Source organism: Conger conger, chromosome 5 (assembly GCF_963514075.1).
Source record: "Conger conger chromosome 5, fConCon1.1, whole genome shotgun sequence".
Classification (NCBI taxonomy): domain Eukaryota; kingdom Metazoa; phylum Chordata; class Actinopteri; order Anguilliformes; family Congridae; genus Conger; species Conger conger.
Genome location: NC_083764.1, coordinates 23,522,599 through 23,544,398, shown reverse-complemented (window position 1 = coordinate 23,544,398; position 21,800 = coordinate 23,522,599). Strand labels below are relative to the sequence as shown.

The following is a 21,800-nucleotide window of genomic DNA, read 5'->3' as shown; positions in this document are numbered from 1 at the left end:
TCCCGGATCCGTGGTGTAGTGCATTCATAAAAGAATATTTGGCCAACAGTTTCCTAGAGGGTGCGATACTGAGATTTCTTACAAAGTGGCTTAGACGGAACACACACCTCAGGAAAAAATAATAAACTGAGCTAGATGTGGAAAGGCAAGGCCTGATGTTCACATGCATTACAATTTGGTGTTGGTTGCACCATATCGACCCCGTACTTAGCGCGGACACCCGATCGACATAGCGCACTGCAGCTCAGAACTCCTGAGCTCAAACGATCCGCCAGCCTCAGCCTCCCAGCAGCTTTCAAATAGTTTTGGTAGCTCATTCCTTGAGCAAGCATTTAATACGTTACTATGATGGGGAAAACAGTCATAATATGTTATTTGTGTGGCCTTTTCCGTTTAACAAATCTGCCCATTCTCCGACCTCTCACAGAATACCATACAGGGTGTTTTCAGCTACTGAACTGCCATTCACTGGATTTTTCTTTTCGCACCACTCTATGTAAACTCTTGAGACTGCTGGAGTTGCAGGCCATTCGCACTCATGAGCAGGAACACCTATGAAGTGTCCATCTCACGGTTTTAAACATCACATATATGCTGTATTCCCATAGATGGCTAAAGTAATGGAATTTCCATTTTTTTTGTGTAATAGCACTAGAGAATATGCACGACTCAATATTTGAATACAGTCCAATTCCTTTGGTTTTGAAATACACTGAATACATTTTGGGTTGAGATAAAAATATGAACACAAAACAAGAGTTCAGAAGTTCTGCTTTTATTTCCTGGTATTTACACCTAGATGTTTTAAACTAATTAGACCATAGCGCCTTTGCTATCAGACCACCAAAGTTAATCTTGGTCTCATGGGTCTAGCAAACTTTGTTACATAACTTTTTTGGCTCATCTCTGTACTTCTGTACTGCAAATTGTAATCTCTCCTTCTGATTCTTACTGATGAGTGTTTTGCATCTTGTGCTATAGCCTCTATATTGCTGCTCTCCAAGTCTTCTTCAAATAGTTGATTTGAGTTCCCTTCACCCTTCACCCCTGCCCTGTGGAGATCACTGACTGATGTTCTGAAGTTTGTCATCACAGATCTCCCAATATTTCTGTCATCAACTGAAGTTGTTTTCTTTGGTCAACCTGTTCGACGTCTGTTGCTCATTACACCAGCAGTTTCTTTTTCAGGCCATTCCAAGTTGTCCAAGTACAAGCTATACCCAATGCTGGTGCAATGGATTTCCCCTTTTTTCTAAGCTTCAAAATGGCTTGCTTTTCTCCCAAAGACAGCTCTCTGGTCTTCATGTTGGTTCATCTTTTCAAACACAAATGGAGTCTTCACAGGCAAAACCCAAGGCTAAAACCAAGAGTAGACATTCAGAACTATTTATTGTTTAACCAGTCAATCAAACAGGACACATCTGGGCAAAAAGAAACATCTGTCAGTCACATGTTCCAATACGTTTGCTCACCTAAAACCTGGGTGGTCTAATCTAAAAGGTGATATGTATAAGTTTTTTCACAAATCTAGATACAAAATACCAGGAAATAAAAGTTTCTCACGTTCACTAGTATTGAACAAATTCAAGATCAATAATTAATGGAAGTGTACAGAAAGTATTTATGTGCCATTGGTCAATTGTATGCCATCATTACAACAAAACATCATTAAGCATGTTGACGCAAAGAGTCAATATCACTTGACCTGAAGTACTTTTAATATGTGCGCCATTATTATGAATGTACAGCTCTTTATAAAAGATTTGTTTCCTTCCATCTTTAAAAAAAGAAAAGTTCACAATTTAAAAGAAATAAAAAAACAACCAAAAAAAGGAAAAGACAAACAAATCAAAGGACTGTAACAGGATCATATTGCGACGTTCACAATTTCTTCACAGCTCACAAAACGATGTCCGTATTCCCAGTAGATTAACTATGGAACATAAAGAAAATAGTTAGAAACATGGTTCACAAAAAAGCTAATTTAAGTATTTTCAAAAGATTGAATGAATGTAACAATTTATATTATACACTGAATGATCACTTTATTAGGTAGACCTGTGCACCAGCTCATTAATGCAAGAATCTAATCAGCCAATAATGTAGCAGCAACTCAATACATAAAAGCATGCAGACATGGTCAAGCGGTTCAGTTGTTGTTCAGACCAAATATCCAAATGGGAAATAAATCTTATCAAAGGACTTTGACAGTCAAATGTTTGTCGGGGCCAGACAGGGTGGTTTGAGTATATCAGAGAGTGCTGATCTCCTGGGATTTTCAACAGTTGCTACAATTTACAGAGAATAGTGTGGAAAAACCACTGTAAAAACAAAAAACATCCAGGGAGCGGCAGTTCTGTGGGCAAAAATGCCTTGTCAAGGAGAAGTGGCCAGAGAATGTCAAATAAGTCCAATAAATACCAAATAAAGTGGTCACTGAGTGTACATAAAGCAACTAGGCACATCAGGTGAGGGCAACATTGGCTCAGACGGTAAAAGCAGTCGTCTGGCAGTCTGGCAGGGTTCAATCCCGCCCAGGATGAGTCAAAGCGTCCCTAAACAAGACAGCTAACCCCCAATAGCCCCTGATGAGCTGGTTGGTGACTTAACAAATCAGCGTTAGTGTGTGAGCATGTCTGTGAATGGGTGAATGAGAAGCATCAATTGTACAGCACTTTGGACAAAGCAGCTGTATAAATGCAGACCATTTACCAGTAAAGTTCCCATTCTGAATTGAGGAACTTCTGGAAAAGAGCGTCTGCCAAATGCTTGAAAATTCACAACAAACCTTAATACATCAGTATTTTTAAAGCAATGGTTTCTCATTCATTTCACATTTCTTGTGTGATGGGGAAAATGTTGACTGGGCCTCAAGAGTAAGCGAGTGATTACCTGTTTTGGGTTTTTGTCCATTTGAGGGCATGTCTGGGAGGCACAGAAAGTGCAGGGTGGTAAAAGGGGCAGCCTGCCCGCTTGCACTGGCCTGCAAACCTACAGGGCTAAGAGACAAACACTCTAGTTTTAGTCGAGCATAACAGAGCCGCTATTCATGCAACTTCACCATAAACGTGCAAACCCACAGCCCTCATGGCATAAATACACAAAATGTTTAAAATCTCAAAACCTGAACCTTAAACATACAGTCTAAGCTGTGCCATCTCTGATGAATCTGAACCAGTTGTCATTTTTCTGTGGAGAGCAAAGTCTTCTCATCGACTCAGTGCTACTATTGACCAAAAGTTCAATGGGGTACTGAAGTCTCACTAAATTACCCACGTGCCCACTTTCCGAGAAGTCCACCATAGTGTACAGACTGCGTCTCCTTTGTACTGTTTTCCACAAGAACTCAGGACGGTGTGGCTCCACCCACGAGGGATCCACAAAGCCTTCACATGAACGAGCCCGCTCCCCAATCCATCCACTGCCTACACTGTCAACAGACCGACTCCTGTCCCAACGATTACAGTTTACCACAGGGGAAACGCAGCTTACTTTTGGGTGATAAAATGGGCAGTCGACCTTCTTGCAGTCTGGGAAGAACCGGCACACGCTGCTGGATGAGGCTGGCGCTGTAGGAAACAAAGGGACAAAACGCATTCATCACAAAACCCAGACACGGGCATATCACTAAATTATGAATCACTAAAATGAATTCTGTCAGGCAGTGGTCTCCAAACCCTGGTCCCACAGAGCTGCTGGGTCTGTGTTTTTTTTGTTTGTTTTCACCTTAAAATCAACACCCCGTTGAGACCCAGGTAACCAGGGGAGGTGAGTTAACTGTAATCAACTGCTCCAATTAAGGGCAGAAAAACCAGCAGACCCCGTAGCTCCATGGGACCCAGGATTGGAGGCCACTGTTGTTCAGAAACTGAAGCCTGAAAAGGGGGCCATTACCCTTTCTGGGTGGGGGGGCAGGGCCTCTTCTGCTGACATGGGTGAAAGGGCAGTCCACCTTTGTGCACTTGGCATCGTACTTGCAGTTAGGGTGGACAAAGAGGCATTTGTCTCCAAACTTGCAATTTGGAAAGGTCCTGTGAAGAAGGAGGGAAGAAAACATACATTATATATATTGCAGTACTTCTCAAAGTTGGACCTGGGCATGCATACATGTTGATTGGTTACCTGAGGTGCGTTCAAGACAGCAAACGTTCATGGAAAAATATGTTTGCAGCAAACAGTTACTGTTGAACGATTTGAACTTAACATTCCATTTAGTTAGCCACCAACGGATTGCATAACAATGCCAGCTAGCTGATTTGTTGCTTACCTGTGATTTATTTTTCAAGGTAAGAACAAATATTACATTGAATAAAGTGTATTATAAAAGCCAAATAATTGTCAACTTGTGTTCCCTCTGCGTCCTCCCCGTCGGCAGCCATTTCTGTTCGCAGTCGCACTCCCTTTTCAAATAGTTTGCTAAGATTTGTGGTGAACAGAAAAAAGTTTGAATATGCCCACGAACGTTAGCTAACGACCTTGAACGCACCTCTGGTATGGGTTGTAGACACGGGTTACAGGAAGACTCACTTGCACTGAGCTGTGGGGTGGTGGTACACACACTCGTCCCCACTCTTGCACACTGGCCAGAACTTGCAGCGTTCTAGAACCTTTTGCCTCTTTACCGGAACACCTCCGTCCTCTTCCACATCACCTTCCTCCTCTTCTGCAGGAGAAAGAATAAATGTTGAAAGGCAAATAACAGAGCACTCACTGGTCAGCAGATTGAACCAGAGCCACACAACACAAAGAGCTACCAAGCCAAAACAAGTGCTATCTATAAACACATTGTCATACAATTCCATAGGGCTGTAGTAAAGAACTTGTTAATTTACAAGACTTTCAGGACAACATAATAAACTGATCTTTTATAGGATTTTTCAGTTTTTTGTCGATCACAGCAGTACGCTTCCAGAAAAATACTGTATTCGTTCCTCTGTGGTACAATCCAGCAATAAAGTTTCCAAACGAATAAGACCACTACTTCCCCTTGAGATCAAGTGTTCCTGCCATACTCTGTAAATCTGTAGTCTTACCGTCAGGGTACTGGAGTTCCCTTTGTAGTCTCTGGTGTACACTGGGCGTCGGCTTTCTCTCCAGGTAGCTGGCTGGGACCGAACACTTGACTGTTTTGGCACTTTCCTCAACATCGGGTTCTCCCTCGCCCAGGTTCCCCAGGGGGCTGGGCACCCCATCCAGGGTCACGATAAACTTAGGGCTGGCGCTGCCCACAGTCTCTGCCCCATCCCGACTGCAGACATATAAACAACACAATACAGTACACTGCAGTATTACTTTATCGCTTCTAGGGCAATTTCATTTAGCTTTAGGGAAATGGAGACACTTGTCAATTTAAGAAACCATCAAATTCTGAACACTTGTCTCATGTTCATCTTTTTATCTCAACCCCAAATGTATTCAGTGTATTACAAAAACAAAGGAATTGGCCTTGCTGTTCCAACACTTTTGGAGGGGACTATATATAGGGTAGGAAGGAGGGGTAAGGTACAGTCCATCTCTTATGTTGTCATCTCCAATACACAGGAGACGGCAGAATGCTGATTGATAGAGTGCGCTTACCTGGCTTGCACTGTGCGGGACGCTGTGGGCGGAGCTTCTTCCCGGATCAGCCCACCCAATCGACCGCGAACAGATCCTGCCTCCTCTGCCTCGGACCTCCTCATGATGAAGGAGCGCGTGTCGCTGGGGTTCAGTCCCACCTCCCCCACCATGAGCACTGCAGAGAGTCACCCCATTACCCACCTGTACACACTACCGGCCTTAACTGTGTATACATACTACAGGCCTTACAGTGCATGCACACTATAAGCCGTACAGTCCATACACACTACAGAACTTACAGTCCATATTCACAACAGGTCATTCAATCCATACACACAAGCCAGAGCCCCTACACACTATTGGTCTTACATTCCAAAAACACATTACAGGTCTTTCAATCCATGCACACTAAAGGTCTTATAGTTCATACAAAAGGTTCACTGCAGTTATAAATGTAATGGCAAGAGCCAACAGGTGAGACTACAATCAATTTCTCACCTTGCTGTCCTCTCACTCTGTCTTCTGGTAGGTCCAACTGGAGGCGGGAGCCCAGGCCTCTACTCTGAACTATGGACAAGCAGATTCATAAATAAGTATTTGTTACAACCACTCAGAAGACAAAATCTCCAGCTGCCATGGATTCAAATGTTTTTCAGACCCCTTTTCCTAGTTGTTTTATCTTTAATTGTTGCTCCATTTCACGGTTACTTGCTTTGGCAGCATTGTAACAAATAGTTATGCCAGTAATTGAATTGACAGTGACATTCGTTAACATTACTTTCTCTTATTTAACGTTAACGCGCCACAAACTGTGTTAAAACCAGAATGAATATGTACAAACAGTATGTATAGTAGTGAACTAGCTAGGCAATTGAATTGAAATACTTGTATGACTAATAATTATTTATCTATGTTATAAGTCTAATGTTAGCTTGTTTGTTAACGTTGCTACAAATTGGGGGGTGTACTATGTGTACAAAGGGCTGTCATTCCTACACAGATGAAAGAATATGGATGTAAAACCCTAAAATCTAAGTGGGAAGTCCTGCACCTTAACCACATAGTGATGTTTTATTTCAACTGTTTGTTTGCTGGAGTACAGAGCAAAAAGAAAAAAAAATGTGCCAGTCCAAATACTTATGGACTGCACAGTTTGAAATAAGAAATTATTACATTCTTTAAGATGTAGTAATAATAATAATAATAATAATAATAATAATAATTTCAGTTAAAATAATTGGTCTATTGCCATTAATTCTAAATTATGCCCTCAAAAAAATTGGCCCCACCAAAGGCCAAGTGGCCTTGCCGCTGCAATTACAAAATTCCACGCCAGGTTCTAATACCTGTCAAAGTCTTTGTAACAAACAGGTGCTGACAATCAGAAGTGTGATAAGTGCCATGCGACTGGACAGCTCTGACCTGGCTGCCTGGTTGGCTGAGACTCTGCAGGGGTGTGGACGTGCGGGTGCCCAGCGGGGGTCATGGCATGGACGTGCTCCTGAGCCAGCAGGATCGCCGCGCTCACCTCCTCGCCACCGGAGCGCGTGCGGGGGGCCACCGGGACCATCTGCTTCTGAGGCACTGGGGGGCCAAAGCAACGCGACGGGTAACAACATAAAATTGTCACAATGAGGCAGTGTGCGCATCTTCATCATCACTTCAAATTGGACTTGGGATTGAAAGACATAATCCAAAGCCAACATGCACTGATGAAAGTACAAATTTCAAAAAAAGGTTCGCTGCAACAGAGGAACAACATTACACCAATTCTTTAGTTTTGTGAGGCACCTAAAGGCCATGTTTCTCATTTTCCTCCAAAGTCATGGATGGAATTCCCACAAGAAATCAGCTCCCCTGTGCAAGCGTTTGGTACCTGTTGTGTAGTTTGTTGTCTTGGAGATGGACTCTTGCGCTTCAGAAATGGCCTTTAATATCAGGTTCTTGTTTGCCTGTTTTGCAGGGGGCAAGGAGGGTCTGAAACAAGACAAAGGCTAACATCAAGGTTTATACATTATCTCCATGAAATCCTAAACAAGGTATGGCTGGCATTTAGTAGGGAGGCCTGCCGGCGGGCATTCAAACCTGCGCTCCGGTTTTGACGGCAGGGAGACTCTGCTGGAGAGACCCCCACTTCTTGCAGCATAGCCTTCGTCTTCCTCCTCCTCTTCCTCTTCAAACTCATCGCTTTCCTGCCCCTCATCGCTGCCCCTGTTGACCCGGACTATGGAGCTGGCCACCGGGGCTTTGCGTTTGCGTGACCCCTCCTCCTAGCAAAATGCAGTTGAAGGGTAAGGCCCCGGCAATCTTTTTAACATCAAAAATGTCCATTCCGGTCTGGTTAATGACAAATAAAGAGCCATTGACAGACTGCAGCCTCACCTCTCTGGGAGCTCTGTCCAAGCTGCCTCGGGACCCCCGACTATCCTGTGTATAGCCGTGCTGTCCCCTGCTGTAGGCTGAAGCAGACCGACTCTGCCCTTGAGTGACCTCAGAGGACCTGTAGCTGTACAGACCATCGGAGGCTTGGCCAGGGCCTCGCGCGGGCCCGCTGGACTGCCGGCCACCCTGTGGGGGCCTGTAAAGTGCAGCCGAGGGCCGGTTGGAGCCGTATGACACGGAGACCCTCCCCTTGCCACGGGCTCCGCCTGAGGGCGGACCCTCCTCCATGAGGTCTTCGCCAATGAGGTCATCGTCCAGCTCAGGCTTGATGTCGATGATGGCCTCGGCAGACGCGGGCTCCATTAGGGGCTTTACCGCGGATGTCAGTCTGGGGAGATTCCTCTCTTTACAGTCCTTGCTGAAATAAGACTCAGTCTTATCAGTCAGACAACGCAAGGTTAACCAATATTAAATAGGGTGGCAAGGGTGGCAGTATAGCAAGGTGCTTAAGCCAGATTGCTTCAGTAAATCTCCAGCTGTTTGTAAGATTAATGCGAACAGTAGCTCTGGATAAGAGCATCTACAAAATGCATAAAATCTCCTGCTGCTTGCAAACCAGAATGCCTCAAGGCAGTGGTCCTCACACCAGGTCCTGGGGAGTCACAGGGTCTGCTGGCTTTCACTGTTACTCAGCACTTGAGTTGCACAGCAGTTGATTGGGTATGAATTGATCAATGATCTTAAGGAAAAAAACAAAAACCAGTAGACCCTGTGGCTCTCCAGGACCAGGAGTGAGGACCACTGCCTCAGTGTATCTTTTAACTACAACACCCTGCTGTAGTAGGGCTTCAGGACATCTTTTTTCACTGCCAAAAAGAAAAAAGGAAATAAAAAACAAACCTTCCTGAAGAACTGTGGTGGTCATGGGCAGAGCTGGTGGAGACACGAGCGTCTGTCCGGTCAGACCGTGAGCTAGACACAGTCAGGCCACGTAGCTCATCCCTCCTCCTGTCCTCCACACCCGATGCACGGCCCTTACCGGCCTCGACGTTGGCATCAGAGTACAGCTGCTGCGGCCTTAGGGAAGCCGGCTCTAAACACACAAGAGCATCATAGGACAATACTACTCTTTACCAGGTGAAACAGCACCAATTAATTAAAAGATGCCATTCAATCATCAACATACATTTAATTTTAGAAAGAATAAAAGCTATAATGTTCACACAATTTTCATTCAGAACATTTTAAGTTCTTTGGGAAAAAAAAAACAACAAAAAAAACTGTTGCATCAACATATTTCAGGAAAGAACTTACCAACAGCCACTGATCTCAGTTTCTCCAGAACGCCATGCAACCTGGAATGAAATAATATTGTACTTGGTGCCCTTGGTGAATCAGTCACATGGGGATAAACTAAACCCATTCCCATACAACAGACATACATACCAAACAGTGAACTTGATAGTGTTGTTGCCAAGAAACAGAGAAAGATCATCTGCCATTTGCTGTGCGTTCTTCTTATTTGCCACCATAACCATGATGTAATCCGGCAATTCTTCATCTTCAAAGGTAAGTGAAACAGTTGTTAGCTAGCTAATGAAACATAGCCAGTGTATAGCAGTACATGAGTTTTTCAGTCATCACAACTGGTTGCTCCAGCGCTAGCTAAATTGTGAGTAGGTTAGAACTTTATTTGTAACCATTTTCCAACTCACCCACATATGCACCGAGTTCTTGCAGTTTCCCCTTAATTGCAGCCTGAAAAAAAAAAAAAAATGTTGACAGGAACATTCTATTTTTCTTTGGCCGTGAACCACTGTGCTTCATTCATACTGCTCATCAAAACGGCTTGAGCAATAGTCTTAACTACAGCAAGCGTTATTACATATGCTAGATATGTAGCTATATAGCTAGTTACAGTTGTTATCGTTACCTGGTGTGATATCCAGCTAACAATAATAAAGTAAAGCCAGCCAGTCTAGCCAAGAAGCTAATGTAAGCCATAGTCCTTTACCCAGTCAACAATGTTCCAAATTAACCTCAGTGCTTACTATCGAACGTAGCTGCATCTAGCTAGCTACATCAGTACAAGCTAGAAATGTTAATAGTTAAATTACACCTCCACTAAACTGCTAAAACCAGTGTGCTGGCTACGTAGCTAGCTAACTAGCCATTTTATTCTCTCATTAACTTGATCGCTATAGATATAACTAGCTAGCAATAATGTTAGTTACTCATTCAACCAGCATAAACGTTTGCTAGGCCCTGTGTTGCATTGTAGCAAGTCTTTACTTGCAAGCTATCTATAATTCATCTAATTGGACAAATTTCCTTACCCGTATTTTCTTACTTATTTCCGTCCCGATTTCCATACTGGCGCCGTTCCTTTTCAAGTAATATGTACCTAGATTTTAAATAACGCACAAATTATTGTTTCAGCAGACTAAGCTATCTAATCAAATAGCCGGCCTCTGGTCATCTTACCTATGATTAGCTAGCTGCAACCACAATGTTCTTCTTCTTCTTTAGTTTTGTTTACCAGCGGTAGATACGAAGATTTGTGCATTATCGCCACCTATTGACTAGTTAACGTTATCACAATTTATATTTTACTAAATATTATACATACATAATACACAACTCCTATTTCTAAACCCCTTCTTAACCAGCTCTATTTCCCTAACGTTTGACTCCCACCAAACCCCTTCTACAAAATTCAGTATCTCGCGCGCCTTGAGGTCAGAAATACCCAATATATCTCTTGCTGCTTTCACCACCACCTTGATTCTCTCTGACTTGGTTTCAATCTCACGAGCATAGTTTATTACCATAGCAATGAATGGCAAAAACCTTATCTATGTTTATGATCTCTCGATCATAATCACTTGGTTGTTTTTCCATTGGCCCAGGTCTGTCCTGCCCTTTCATCCCAGTTCCCTTTTCTTCCTTCACTCTCGTTGTTGCCTCCGCTTATGATATTTTATTCCGAGCACTAGTCCGTTCAACTTCACATTCTATTTCCTTCTCTCACATTGCTTTGCACCGGCTTCATGAGTACCCCCACAGTGTAAACATATAGACTGTTCTTTTGTTAGCGCTTCCTCTGTCTTTCCCACACCGTTGCACCCCTCTCCTCCACACTGCTCCCTGTCAAATTCAAGTGGTACTGAACTACTATCCTGCTCCTTTCCTTTTCTACGACTTTTCAGCTGCCTCGTCCCACAAACTCCCTCCACCTCCAGACAAGAGCTCCACTGATTACCTTTACTGTTGCCTTTTCTCTCGTTGGGAACAGACTACATCTGCCATACCAAATCCTCTAATTTTGAATGCCTTATCTCGCTGATTTGTTTTCCTACATTCTACAATCACAATGCCTCCCCTATATACCCTCACTGCTTTTACTTCTCTGATTTCCTTCTATATAAATCTCCCGACTTAATGGCTGTCACTAAAGATCACTTTCAACCAGTTTCTTTCTCTTTCATTCCAATAACAAATATCTCTTCCTCATTTTCTTTTTCAATTCCTTTTTTCATTTTCTTTTTACCACCATCTGCCACCTCATACTTCATATTTTAAAGTCCATTTGTCCATAATACAAATTCTACAGTATTAATACATAAATTCTGTTGCATTGATTCAAAAAAAAAAAACAGGTGGGGAAATTGTTTGCCTGTGTATCCTAATGTTAGCGAGACTACTTACAAATTGAATTTTAAGTTACATGTATATCTGACCCTGAAACAGAAGATAGTTTCAGCTGTATTGCTGGATGTTATTTATTTGAGGACAAAGGCCAAATAGGGTGCACTGGCATACCTACATCCCGTTTGGGGACAACTAACCATGTTTTCAAAAGATGTGGGTTATCAAGTTGATAAAAGTGACATGAGGCTCATACCATCACTGAAATGAAGAAGAAATGATTAAATATGAAAATGTCTGAAGAAAACGGCTTGAAACAGCAAAGCAGTCCATTATTGCAATGGGAGGAGGGTCAAGGGGGACCTCCATCACAGATTTGGACAACAGAAAATATTCTGCCATTATAGGAGATGTTACACTGGTGCATTACTGACACTTGTTATACTGTATAAGTGCTCCTGGATTGGCTACACGTGTCTAAAGCATAACCTCGATCACGGAAAAGAAATAGCCAATTTCAGTTCACTGACAATATTTTGCATGGCTACAATTAAAATTCAATGACGAGTCACATACACATAACTTACCAATACGCTACCCATCTCTATGAGCACCTTGAGCAAGACACATCCCAACTTAATAATATAATTACATTGAGAAATTCTGAATTATATTATAATTTGAATACAGTAAAAAAAAAATATATATATATCACTGTCAAACTTAACGAAATATGGTCATACATTTTGAAGTACATTTTTGATAGAGAATTTATATATAGACTACAGCTATACATATATGTGTGTGTGTATTCAATCACTTGTACAAATCTGTTCAAACCATTGACTTTAGAAAAATGCTCGCACAAGTGGTTCTTGCATGATGCTCAGTAATGAATGCATGTCACCAAGATTTTGCAGTAGGATTTAGGTGAAATTGGTGCAGACCAAACTCGACCTGATTTGCTCTCATGAGCGGCATATAGGTATGGGCCAATCAGAATATGTGCGAGTCCTCTTGTATAAAGCTACAACCATGGTGTGTCAGTGTTCACCCAGAGATGCTTTGCGGCTGTGCGAACAACGCTTGAAGGAAGCTAACTTACTAAAATGGCGGTGGTTGTGAGGTCTCTGCAGGATCAGCTGGAAAAGGCAAAGGAAAGCTTGAAAAATGTGGATGAAAACATTCGAAAATTAACAGGAAGAGATCCCAATGAGCTTAGGTACGTTTAAAGTAAATATATACACCTTCGTTTATGTTACCAGCTTTTTGTAAACTGATATTGAGCAACCTAATTGAACACGCTGCGTTTGCTTGCTAGCTAACGTTAGCTAGCTAGCTAACGTTAGCTAGTCTAGTTATATTATCCCGCGTTCATGGTGGTCATTTGTTTGACATGAAGTAGGCTAGCCTTGAAGCTAGTTAAACCTCTAGCTGCGTGTCTGGTCTTCTAGCGTGCTAGATAGCTAGATAGTGGTTCTAGATCGTCCGTGTGGTTGTATGCGAGTGACTCTCAAACTTTTGTAGCTAGCTATATCGCTAGTAACTTGAAGTAGCTAATGCACGGTGGCTACTAGCTAGCTGACGTTACAGGAGGAAGTAAACGGGGCCTGTAAACAACGTTAATATCGATTAATTGGATAGCTAGATTTCAATGTAGCTGTGCTAGCTGATGTTGCGTATAATTATGTCTATATCTATGTTTTTCAGACAGTACATTTGCTCAGTATTTGTGACTAGCAGGCGTGTGCATTCATATTACTACCAGCAAATACTATTAGCTAGCTATAACGTGACCATGATTTCCCCTGTACAAGGCAAGTCGTCTTCGTAATGGAGTCGCAAGTTAGTGTAGAAGTGGCAGAATTATGCAGGGCTGTTATTTGTTTTCTAAAATTTTAGTTTCCTAAAATAACGAAATTGTTACACATGGCTAATTGTAATATGTTTGAGGCCTCATCGCGATATAACCTATTGAGAGGCATGATTAGTGAGATTAATGGGATGCGAGTATGTGGTGCACTGTAAAATGAAATCAGAGATGAGAAGGACATGTAATTGCTTAGCAATCTAGCAATAGTAGGTTTTGTACAAGTTCATGTCCTGCTGTTGAACTGTTGACCACAAATCTGTGTCAATTTAAATAATGTTTGTGTTGCCTGACGAGTTTCTTTTGCCCTCCTAGACCTGGCCAGGCAAGGAGACTAAGCATTCAAGGCATTGGTGGAGGTAGGGGCAGAGGGATTAACTTGAGGTATGTCACTTCTTCCACCCCATACAAAGAAGTTGCTCATCTTTAGCTTTTTTTGCTAGAATAAGAGAACTGGAAAAACAGATCAAATCTCTCAACTAATCACTGATATCACCTTCTGATTATATTTGTATGGGTATAAGATCTCCATGTCCCTATGGGAACACTCACAAATCTAGACCATCACAAGTGGATTGTAATATCTTTAATCAAGCCATATATTGATCACTTCATCTTAAAATCATCACTTTGCAAATGCAGAATGCTCACAAGTTTCATTTCTCTTTTTAAGGCGTGGGCTCTCCGACAGTGGAGGGGGACCCCCGGGTAAGCAGAGAGACATTGAAGGTGCCCTCCTGAGGTGAATCAATTAATCTAGTCCTAGTGTTAGACTGGTAAACTGAAGGAATGCAATCAAGTTGGCTGCATTTAGTCTTACTATTGAAGTGATGTCTGTGCAGGTTGCCAGTAGTAGGTTTACCATTGAGGTGTCTTTTGCTGGGTAATACCTGTTACCTCTGTTCTTCAATTACTCAGCATGTGTATCCTCTGCGGGGGTACAATTCCTTTCAGGATCTGGTAAATCCTATGCTAAGTCTTTGGCCTGCCTTACACTTTATTTTCTAATTGGCACACTATGCTAGCTCTATGCTATATCATTAATGAATTGGCACAAGTAAACTTTGTTTAGTACTTAAATTAAATTAAATTCTTCCGGACCGTTTGGAGCCAAATGTAACCACAGTGCAATTTTTTTCCAGGCTGGCCGGAGACCAAAGGGCGAGGAGAGATTCCCAACATGACAGTGATGCTGACGATGACGACGATGTCAAAAAGGTAAGTGCTTACCTTTAAAATGGCCAGCCTATTAGTCCCATTAGTGAACAATTCTGGCAGTGAAACAGCCAATGTTTTCCTTTACAGCCGGCCTTGCAGTCATCAGTGGTCGCTACTGCCAAAGAAAGAACGCGTCGTGACCTCATTCAGGATCAAACCATGGATGAAAAGGGGAAGCAAAGGTAACTTTATGATTATGGAAGGGGATATAGGCCAACATTTTAGTTCTTAATTAATCGATCAGAATGGTCTAAAATCAAGTGTCAGAATTTAAGTAACTTGATTTGTCCTGATTACATTACACTGCTTTTCAATATCTTAGTAACTGTCACTATTGCATAGTAGAGTTTTTAACTCTAGAAGGGTGATTTCTAGAGAAGGTAAATGGATAATGTGATAATTAGCTTAACGTTTTGTCATCTGCAGGAATCGGCGCATGTTTGGCCTGCTGATGGGTACTCTTCAGAAATTTAAACAGGAGTCCACAGTGGCCACAGCGAAGGTATGAAACGATAGATCTGCAGCCTGTTGCACCTATGTAACATGCGTTTAATCGAAAGATGGGGTGTTCTGTTTGGAATAAAGTGAAGGCTAATCAATTTTGGAAAAGTGATTGTGGGAGAGGATGACTCATTTGAACGCCACTGACTTGCACTAGTCCGACATGTTTGTGATTGGTTACAATGCTCACTCGCTGAATAGGCTACGACTGTTTGTAACTGGCAAAGCTTGATTTTTGACATTGCAGGAATACTAATTGCAATGCTGTAATCGCAACCTTTTGCAATTTGCATATCACAGCAGACAGAATAATGATTTTGATTAACAATCATTACCGTTAGTTATTGTTTATTATCGCTATCAGCTAAAACTCCTCATACTTAAGCTGCTGTTTATTTGGGTGCTTAATCTGCCTGCACCAGCTGTGTACGAAGTGCAGTCGTCTGGTGCCAAAGCTGCACATCCCAGCTGGTGATCCTTTAGGTGGATGCACCTTGGAGTACATGTCTGGCTTCTTATCCTTCTCCTTAGAGGACATTCTAGCAATAGAGCATGGCTTTGAATTCAATTGGGGTTCTCAAGAAAAAAAAAAAAAAAAAAGAATGAAATTATTTTTCTCTGCTTGTCTGAAGCATAGAATTGGATTTAAAATTATTTCGAATGAACGCTAAGATTTATCATTGAAATGTGCCTTGCAGAACACAAAACAAAAGGCTTATTGCTGGTTTCCAAGCTGGTTTTCTCTACTCTGTCTTCATAAGAAGTAAATTCTGCTCATTACCATTTGTCTAACTTTTAATGGATGGTAGGAACTCTGAATTGGTTACTGCAATAAGAAGGTAAACCCGTTCTTGCAGGAAAAAAAGCGTTTGGAGATTGAACAAAAGCTGGAAGTCCAAGCTGAGCAGGAGCGCAAGAAGGTAGAAAGCGAGAGGCGTGGGCTCTTTGAAGAGCGTCGAGCCAAGCAGACTGAGCTCCGACTTCTGGAACAAAAAGTGGAACTTGCTCAATTGGTAAGCGGCTGTAAGCACCTCCATTGCAGCAGTTGCCTTGGTGAACATTTTGTTTAATTTTAAGGACATTGCTTTCAACGCCGTTTTATTTTGCAGCAAGATGAATGGAATGTGCACAACGAAAAAATTGTAAAATACATCCGCACGAAAACAAAGCCACCAATTTTCTACATTCCTGGAAGAATGTGCTCAGCTACACAGAAGTTGTTTGAGGAGTCTCAGAAGAAAATGAATGGTAAGCATCCAGCCCCCTCATTACCTTTTCTGTAATTCAATTCTGCTATTCAATACTGGTAATGTTCTTTTATTGAAGTTATTTGAATCCAGGAATGTTAATTGACTTGGTGTAATTGCACTCACTGTTTCAGCCTGGCTCCATTTTCTACACAATGTCACGATTCAGGTGGCCACCAGAGTGCACTATGGGTCGCATTAAAAAAAAAAAAAAAAAAAAAAAAAAACATACATTACATTACTGGCATTTGGCAGACACTCTTATCCAGAGTGACGTACAGTTGATTAGACTAAGCAGGAGACAATCCTCCCCTGGAGCAATGCAGAGTTAGGGGCCTTGCTCAAGGGCCCAACGGCTGTGCGGATCTTGTGGCTACACCGGGATTAGAACCACCGACCTTGTGTGTCCCAGTCTTTTACCTTAACCACTACGCTACAGGCCACCCGTATATGCAGCAGAACTAATGTACATGCTGCAGCATTGCTAAAATCTTGGGTGGAGTAAAATTTCACAAAAGTAGGCATGCAAACACATTTACAGCTTAAACAAACAAAATAGCCCTTTAACACCTAACTTTGTTCTCCTCGCAGTCATGCTGGAGGCAAGACGCGCGGAGTTCGCCGAGCAGCTGGACAAGATGGAGCTGCGGCCGCCTCGCCGCCAGTCCATGAGAGACCAAGACCAGGAGGCCACTCGCAGAGAAGAGCGCAAGGTGGAGGACAAGCCCATCAGCCAGCCGGTGGAGGTGGACCTGCCAAGCAAGAATGATGTAGAGATGGAGGAGGCAGGGGAGGAGGTGAGCATAGTGCAGAGTGATGGAGAACCGGAACAACAGCAGGAGGAGGAGAGCACTGGGCAGGAGCAGCAGGAGGAGGAGTGCATTGGGGAGGAACAGAAACAGCAGGCGGAGACAAATAAGGAAGATGAAGTGGAGGAGGAAGATGATGATGGAGGTGTAGGGACAATGGAGGTCAGGGTGGGAGAGGAGTTTGTGGCCATTGCAGAAGTCACTGCTGTGGAGCAGACCGATGGTGGCCAGCAGAAGGAGTCTGTAGATGTGGATGTGGGCCCAGCAGTCAAGTTGGAGGTTGATGATGAAAAGAGTGAGGTAGTTGAGATGGAGGCAGAGACGGAGCCTCCAGCAGACCCACCGCAGGACTCCATGGAGTCGGACAGTGGGGAGAACAGCCTCGAAGCCCAGACTGCAGCCAAAATGCCACCCCCAATGGCACCGATGGTCCCAGGGCCAGAGCCCACCATAGAAATCTCCCTGCCCACCATCCCGGATACCCAACTTCCCCCGCAGGGTGTTGCTGTCGAGCAACCCGAGCACCGAAAGCTAGCCCTGGCGCCAAGGCCGGAGCAGGACCTCCTGCCTCTGCAACCCAACCCCAAGGTGAAGGCTCCAGGGCCCCAGGGAGACGGCCGGGGGCGACCCCGGGCCAAGAACAGCCGGAGCAGCTCCAGCTCCTCCTCCGGATCCTCGTCCAGCGGCTCCTCGTCCGGCTCCTCCTCGTCCTCCGGGAGCAGCTCCTCCTCCAGCAGCAGCTCCAGCAGCAGGAGTCGAGGCAGAGGCAGGACCGGCGCAGGGCGCGACCGGGACAGGAAGCATCGGAAGCGCCCTGCGGAGAGGGACAGGGACCGGCGGAAACGGAGCGGGGCGGGCGGCGACAGCGGGCGCAAGCCGTCCGCCAGCGGCGGTCACGACTCCAAGGGCTCCAAGGACAAGAGCTCAAAGTCCGACAGGAAGAGGGTCTCCTCAGGCCAGCGGTCCGCTCGCAGTGACCGGGATCGCAGGTCTGATCGGAAGGACAAGAGACGCTAAAACTGTACCACTGGATGGGACTCCCTCTGGCTGCTGGTAGGAAGCCAGATATCTAGTAATGGAAGTGCAGTTCATTGCTGGGTAGGTAAACTTCAACGAAAGCGTCTTCGATTTTTCAAAATGCAGGGCGCGTGCAACTGCTCAAGGGACCATTCAAAACAAAGGTTTTCAACATGGCATTGCTCTGTTCCTGTTTCCCTGTTCATAGTACCGGACTTCAAGAGCAATCAAAGACTAATTCAAGGGCCCCTTGTAAGGAACTGGAGGGAAATGTCCAAAACACTTCATATACTTGAAGCTAGAGATGTGATGCTGAATTTAAAAAGAGGGGAAAGAATGTGTACATGCTGAGATGCATACCTTTTTAAATGTGCTACTGATTTTATGGAGTACCATTTGCCAGTTTGGCCCACCTGTAATTGTCACCAATTATTTGAAGCTGAGCCTTGTTTTGGACAATGGGCAATGCCTCTGGTCCAACCAGCAGATCAAATAAAAATGTTTTTTTTTAGAGCTGTACCTCTCAGAATTCCTTTACTGATGTAATGGGAACTTTTAAATTACTTTAGTTTTTCATGCTTTTGATTTTTATTATTCCTCCCCCTAAAAGAGATTGCATTTATTTTATCTTCGATCTGTAATCGTGTGGGGACCTGAGTCATGAAAGGGGTACTTTGGGAACTTGCTGAATGCATTTGTTTTTGTACAAGTAAATGAAAAACATCTCCATTTAATAAAAGCAAGCATTCATTCAAAAGCAGCTGAATGGAGTCATTCATTTCCGCCATTTTTCGGTTGATCAGAAAGATATGCAGCATAATGGTGATTTAAGGTGTAACATCAGTCTGTGGTCACATCCTAAATATCTCCTGTCAACAAGACAAGTGCCATTTAGTAAGTTGTTTCATATCTGAATAGCTACTCCACTCTGGCAGCATATGCTTAATTGACCATTCATTATAGTAGTGGTACAGTATTTGAGGCTTTGATGAAACTTGTGCTCTGTGGAAGATTTTTTTAATTTTATTTCCCTGCTCACATTGAGTACCTCATCTGAAAGCGGGGGGCTACTAAGCATTCCCTCAACACGTCATCTCCATTTCAAAAGAGATTGTCTTTTGATGTGTTTGCATACTCTGGCTTTACTTTTTATTTAAAAATTGAACCGTTTTTCTGGGTGGCCTTCACATTTGCTTGGAATGGCTTTAAATGCAGTGCCTCAAACTCAAACTGATGTCGGTTCTCAGTCTGATGTAGTGCTTCGAGTACTGTCATCTCAACCATAGGTGTCATATGTGCGTGGACACTGGTGAAATGTACCGGAATTGAGCACTACCTTTTTTGGGAATGTCTACTGAATGCTTGAAAGGGTAGGGAGCAGCTATGAGATTAATTCATCTGCTACTTAAAGCCTGGTTCTTGGTAAATGGAGCATTCTGGCAAGGTGCTTCCACATGGTAAGTGATTCTCTAGTTAGGGTTTGTACATTCCACTACAGGGGGGTTCAATGAGGAAAGGAGTTCTGGTATGTTGTACATGGTGCAGTGCACAATGCTTTTTGAAGGATTTTTTGACCAGCAGTTAAACTGTGTGAACTCTCTCTGCCTGATGACTGAAATCTAGCAGGATGGTGCCTGGTTGGGTTTCCAATTCATACTGAACCAGGAAAACCTGACCAGTACTGGAAATGGTGGTGGTGGACATCGTTCAATGAAGCTTCCTGTATCCAAACAATACCCTACATTCTTTGTTCGTTCAGGTGGAATTTATGTTAATGCATAATATTGCATATTTTGCTTTGGGGTCTAACATTGTTGATGTGGACCAGCAAAGTTCTTCCCCTGCTGTGCTGCAACTTTTCACTGCAACCAAATCTTTGGTGGAAAATGATAAGGGTCAAAAGGATCCCAGCCAGTCTTGCAGTGGCAAGTAATTGGACAATTGGCTGCTCAAATGTTTTTGGGACAGGTGTGTTGAGCTTCACTAATTGTTCATATAGAAGAGCTAGAAAAAAGTCGAGTTGATTCTCGGAGTGCCATCTGCAATTTCAGTCTAGTTGTCTCAACATGACCAAAGAAGTATCAATGCCAGTAAAGCAGGCAATCGTTTGGCTGTAAAATCTTAATAAATCTATCCGAGACCGAAACTGATCTTTGTGGAATCCCTCCACTGTCACATTTTTAAAATAGATTAACAAAACTGCATCAGCTCCACACTCTTGCACTCCCCCAGTGTAGCGTACAAAGATGTATGTCACATTTCTGGGTGACTATCATGCTCACGCCCACATATTATGAAAACCAAAGCCACAAAATCTGGCACTATCCAGATCCAGAAAGTGGCAGGGAACTTGAATTCCCCCAATTATGCAAAATATTTAGCCTAATTGGGGGGAACTTCATCATGCTGCAAGACAATAACCCAAAACACGCAGCCAACCCAACAAAGGAGAAAAAGTGGAAGGTTTTAGACTGGCCAATTCAATTGCCAGACTTTAACCCAATTGATGCATGCATTTCACCCCCTGAAGAGGCGATTGAAGGGAGCCCCCCCACCCCCAACAAAATAAACAACTGAAAGAGGCTGCAGTAAAAGCCTGGAAAACCACAAAAGAAGAATGCAACAGTTTGGTGATGTCAATGGATCGCAGGTAGGGATATTCTACTAAAGTGTTATTTACTTTAATTTAGTGAAATACTCTCTGTTCCAATACTTTCGTTCACCTAAAAATTAGGTGGTCTGATACCAAAGGTGCTATGTTCTAGTTCAAAGTAGTTTGAGTAGATGTAAATACCAGGAAATAAAAGCTGAAATTCTGAACTCTTGTCTTGTGTTCATCTTTTTATCTCAACCCCAAATGTATTCAGTGTATTGCAAAAACAAAATAATTGGCCCAATATGTTTAGAAGGGACTGTATATCATGCTATGCAATGATATGCAAAAAATTGATGTTAGTACACACTAAACTAAGCACATGTTTATAGGCTACAGATAGGCGATGTGTCCAATACTCCGAGGTATTGAATAAACATATTTCTCATGACACAAGTTGATTATGTCAAATGAGCGATTCTGTCCTTATGTCCTAGCGATTGTTTTGCTTTATCAGAGCTACATCAGTATACATGGGCACAATCTCCCAATATGGTGTATGTTTATGGAATCACATGAATACAGATGAATGGCTTTCCTCCTTGGCAGTTTAGTTCTTGGCTGATTTTGTGCCGCAGTAATCTTCCCTTTCTGTTTATTGGTCTCGGCCTCCAACGTGTAAAAATATTGTTTTAATTGAAATTTTTTAATGAAACCATTTGGGCCTCCATTTAGAACACTAAAGTGCTTTGGACCAACTGTTTACTTTGATTTACTTTATTTTATGTCCTTTGCCAGCTTCTGTTTGTATGCTCTCCATTAACTGGCCTATTACTCCAAATAATCCCTGCATCAATCCAAGTTTTCAAATAGCATGTGACTTGCTTGCAGGTACCGCTCCGTCTCATTTGGGAATTGAACCTGCAACCTTTGGTTAATAATCCCAATCTATGGCC

The 21,800-nt window shown here is 43.0% G+C and overlaps 2 protein-coding genes across 3 annotated transcripts; one reads left to right on the top strand and one right to left on the bottom strand.

Moving 5' to 3' along the window:
- Positions 1-1,365: 1,365 nt before the first annotated feature.
- Positions 1,366-10,510, bottom strand: zc3h14 (zinc finger CCCH-type containing 14). 2 transcript variants are annotated; one of them, XM_061241932.1, is made up of 18 exons: positions 10,426-10,510; positions 10,278-10,345; positions 9,657-9,699; positions 9,388-9,502; positions 9,256-9,296; positions 8,842-9,034; positions 7,942-8,359; positions 7,645-7,829; positions 7,436-7,536; positions 6,982-7,143; positions 6,058-6,126; positions 5,578-5,734; positions 5,034-5,248; positions 4,528-4,663; positions 3,895-4,031; positions 3,493-3,569; positions 2,893-2,999; positions 1,366-1,933 (listed from the first exon to the last, which is right to left on the bottom strand). In XM_061241932.1, the coding sequence occupies exons 2-18, from the start codon at positions 10,311-10,313 to the stop codon at positions 1,930-1,932; spliced, it is 2,196 nt and encodes a 731-aa protein (XP_061097916.1). In that variant the 5' UTR covers positions 10,314-10,345; positions 10,426-10,510; the 3' UTR covers positions 1,366-1,929. The 2 variants fall into 2 exon arrangements, with proteins under 2 accessions (XP_061097916.1, XP_061097915.1); XM_061241931.1 differs by having other exon boundaries at positions 10,278-10,476.
- A 2,114-nt stretch (positions 10,511-12,624) lies between these two features.
- LOC133129825 (pinin-like) lies at positions 12,625-19,008 on the top strand. Its single transcript, XM_061244169.1, has 9 exons — positions 12,625-12,811; positions 13,775-13,843; positions 14,133-14,201; positions 14,602-14,677; positions 14,765-14,859; positions 15,104-15,179; positions 16,036-16,191; positions 16,288-16,426; positions 17,017-19,008. Exons 1-9 carry the CDS (start codon positions 12,699-12,701, stop codon positions 18,249-18,251), a joined length of 2,028 nt encoding a protein of 675 aa, XP_061100153.1. The 5' UTR covers positions 12,625-12,698; the 3' UTR covers positions 18,252-19,008.
- The last annotated feature ends 2,792 nt before the right edge of the window (positions 19,009-21,800 follow it).

What these genes read in the sequence shown, in the direction of transcription:
- zc3h14 (XM_061241932.1), bottom strand. Translation starts at nt 10,313, where the DNA reads ATGGAAATCGGGACGGAAATAAGTAAGAAAATACGG. An exon ending in GGAACTCCAGTACCCTGACG is followed by an intron (nt 4,664 to 5,033) that starts GTAAGACTACAG and finishes TTTCTCCTGCAG; the next exon opens with AAGAGGAGGAAGGTGATGTG. An exon ending in CACCCCACAGCTCAGTGCAA is followed by an intron (nt 4,032 to 4,527) that starts GTGAGTCTTCCT and finishes CCTTCTTCACAG; the next exon opens with GACCTTTCCAAATTGCAAGT.
- LOC133129825 (XM_061244169.1), top strand. Translation starts at nt 12,699, where the DNA reads ATGGCGGTGGTTGTGAGGTCTCTGCAGGATCAGCTGGAAAAGGCAAAG. An exon ending in GATGAAAAGGGGAAGCAAAG is followed by an intron (nt 14,860 to 15,103) that starts GTAACTTTATGA and finishes TGTCATCTGCAG; the next exon opens with GAATCGGCGCATGTTTGGCC. An exon ending in CCACAGTGGCCACAGCGAAG is followed by an intron (nt 15,180 to 16,035) that starts GTATGAAACGAT and finishes CCGTTCTTGCAG; the next exon opens with GAAAAAAAGCGTTTGGAGAT.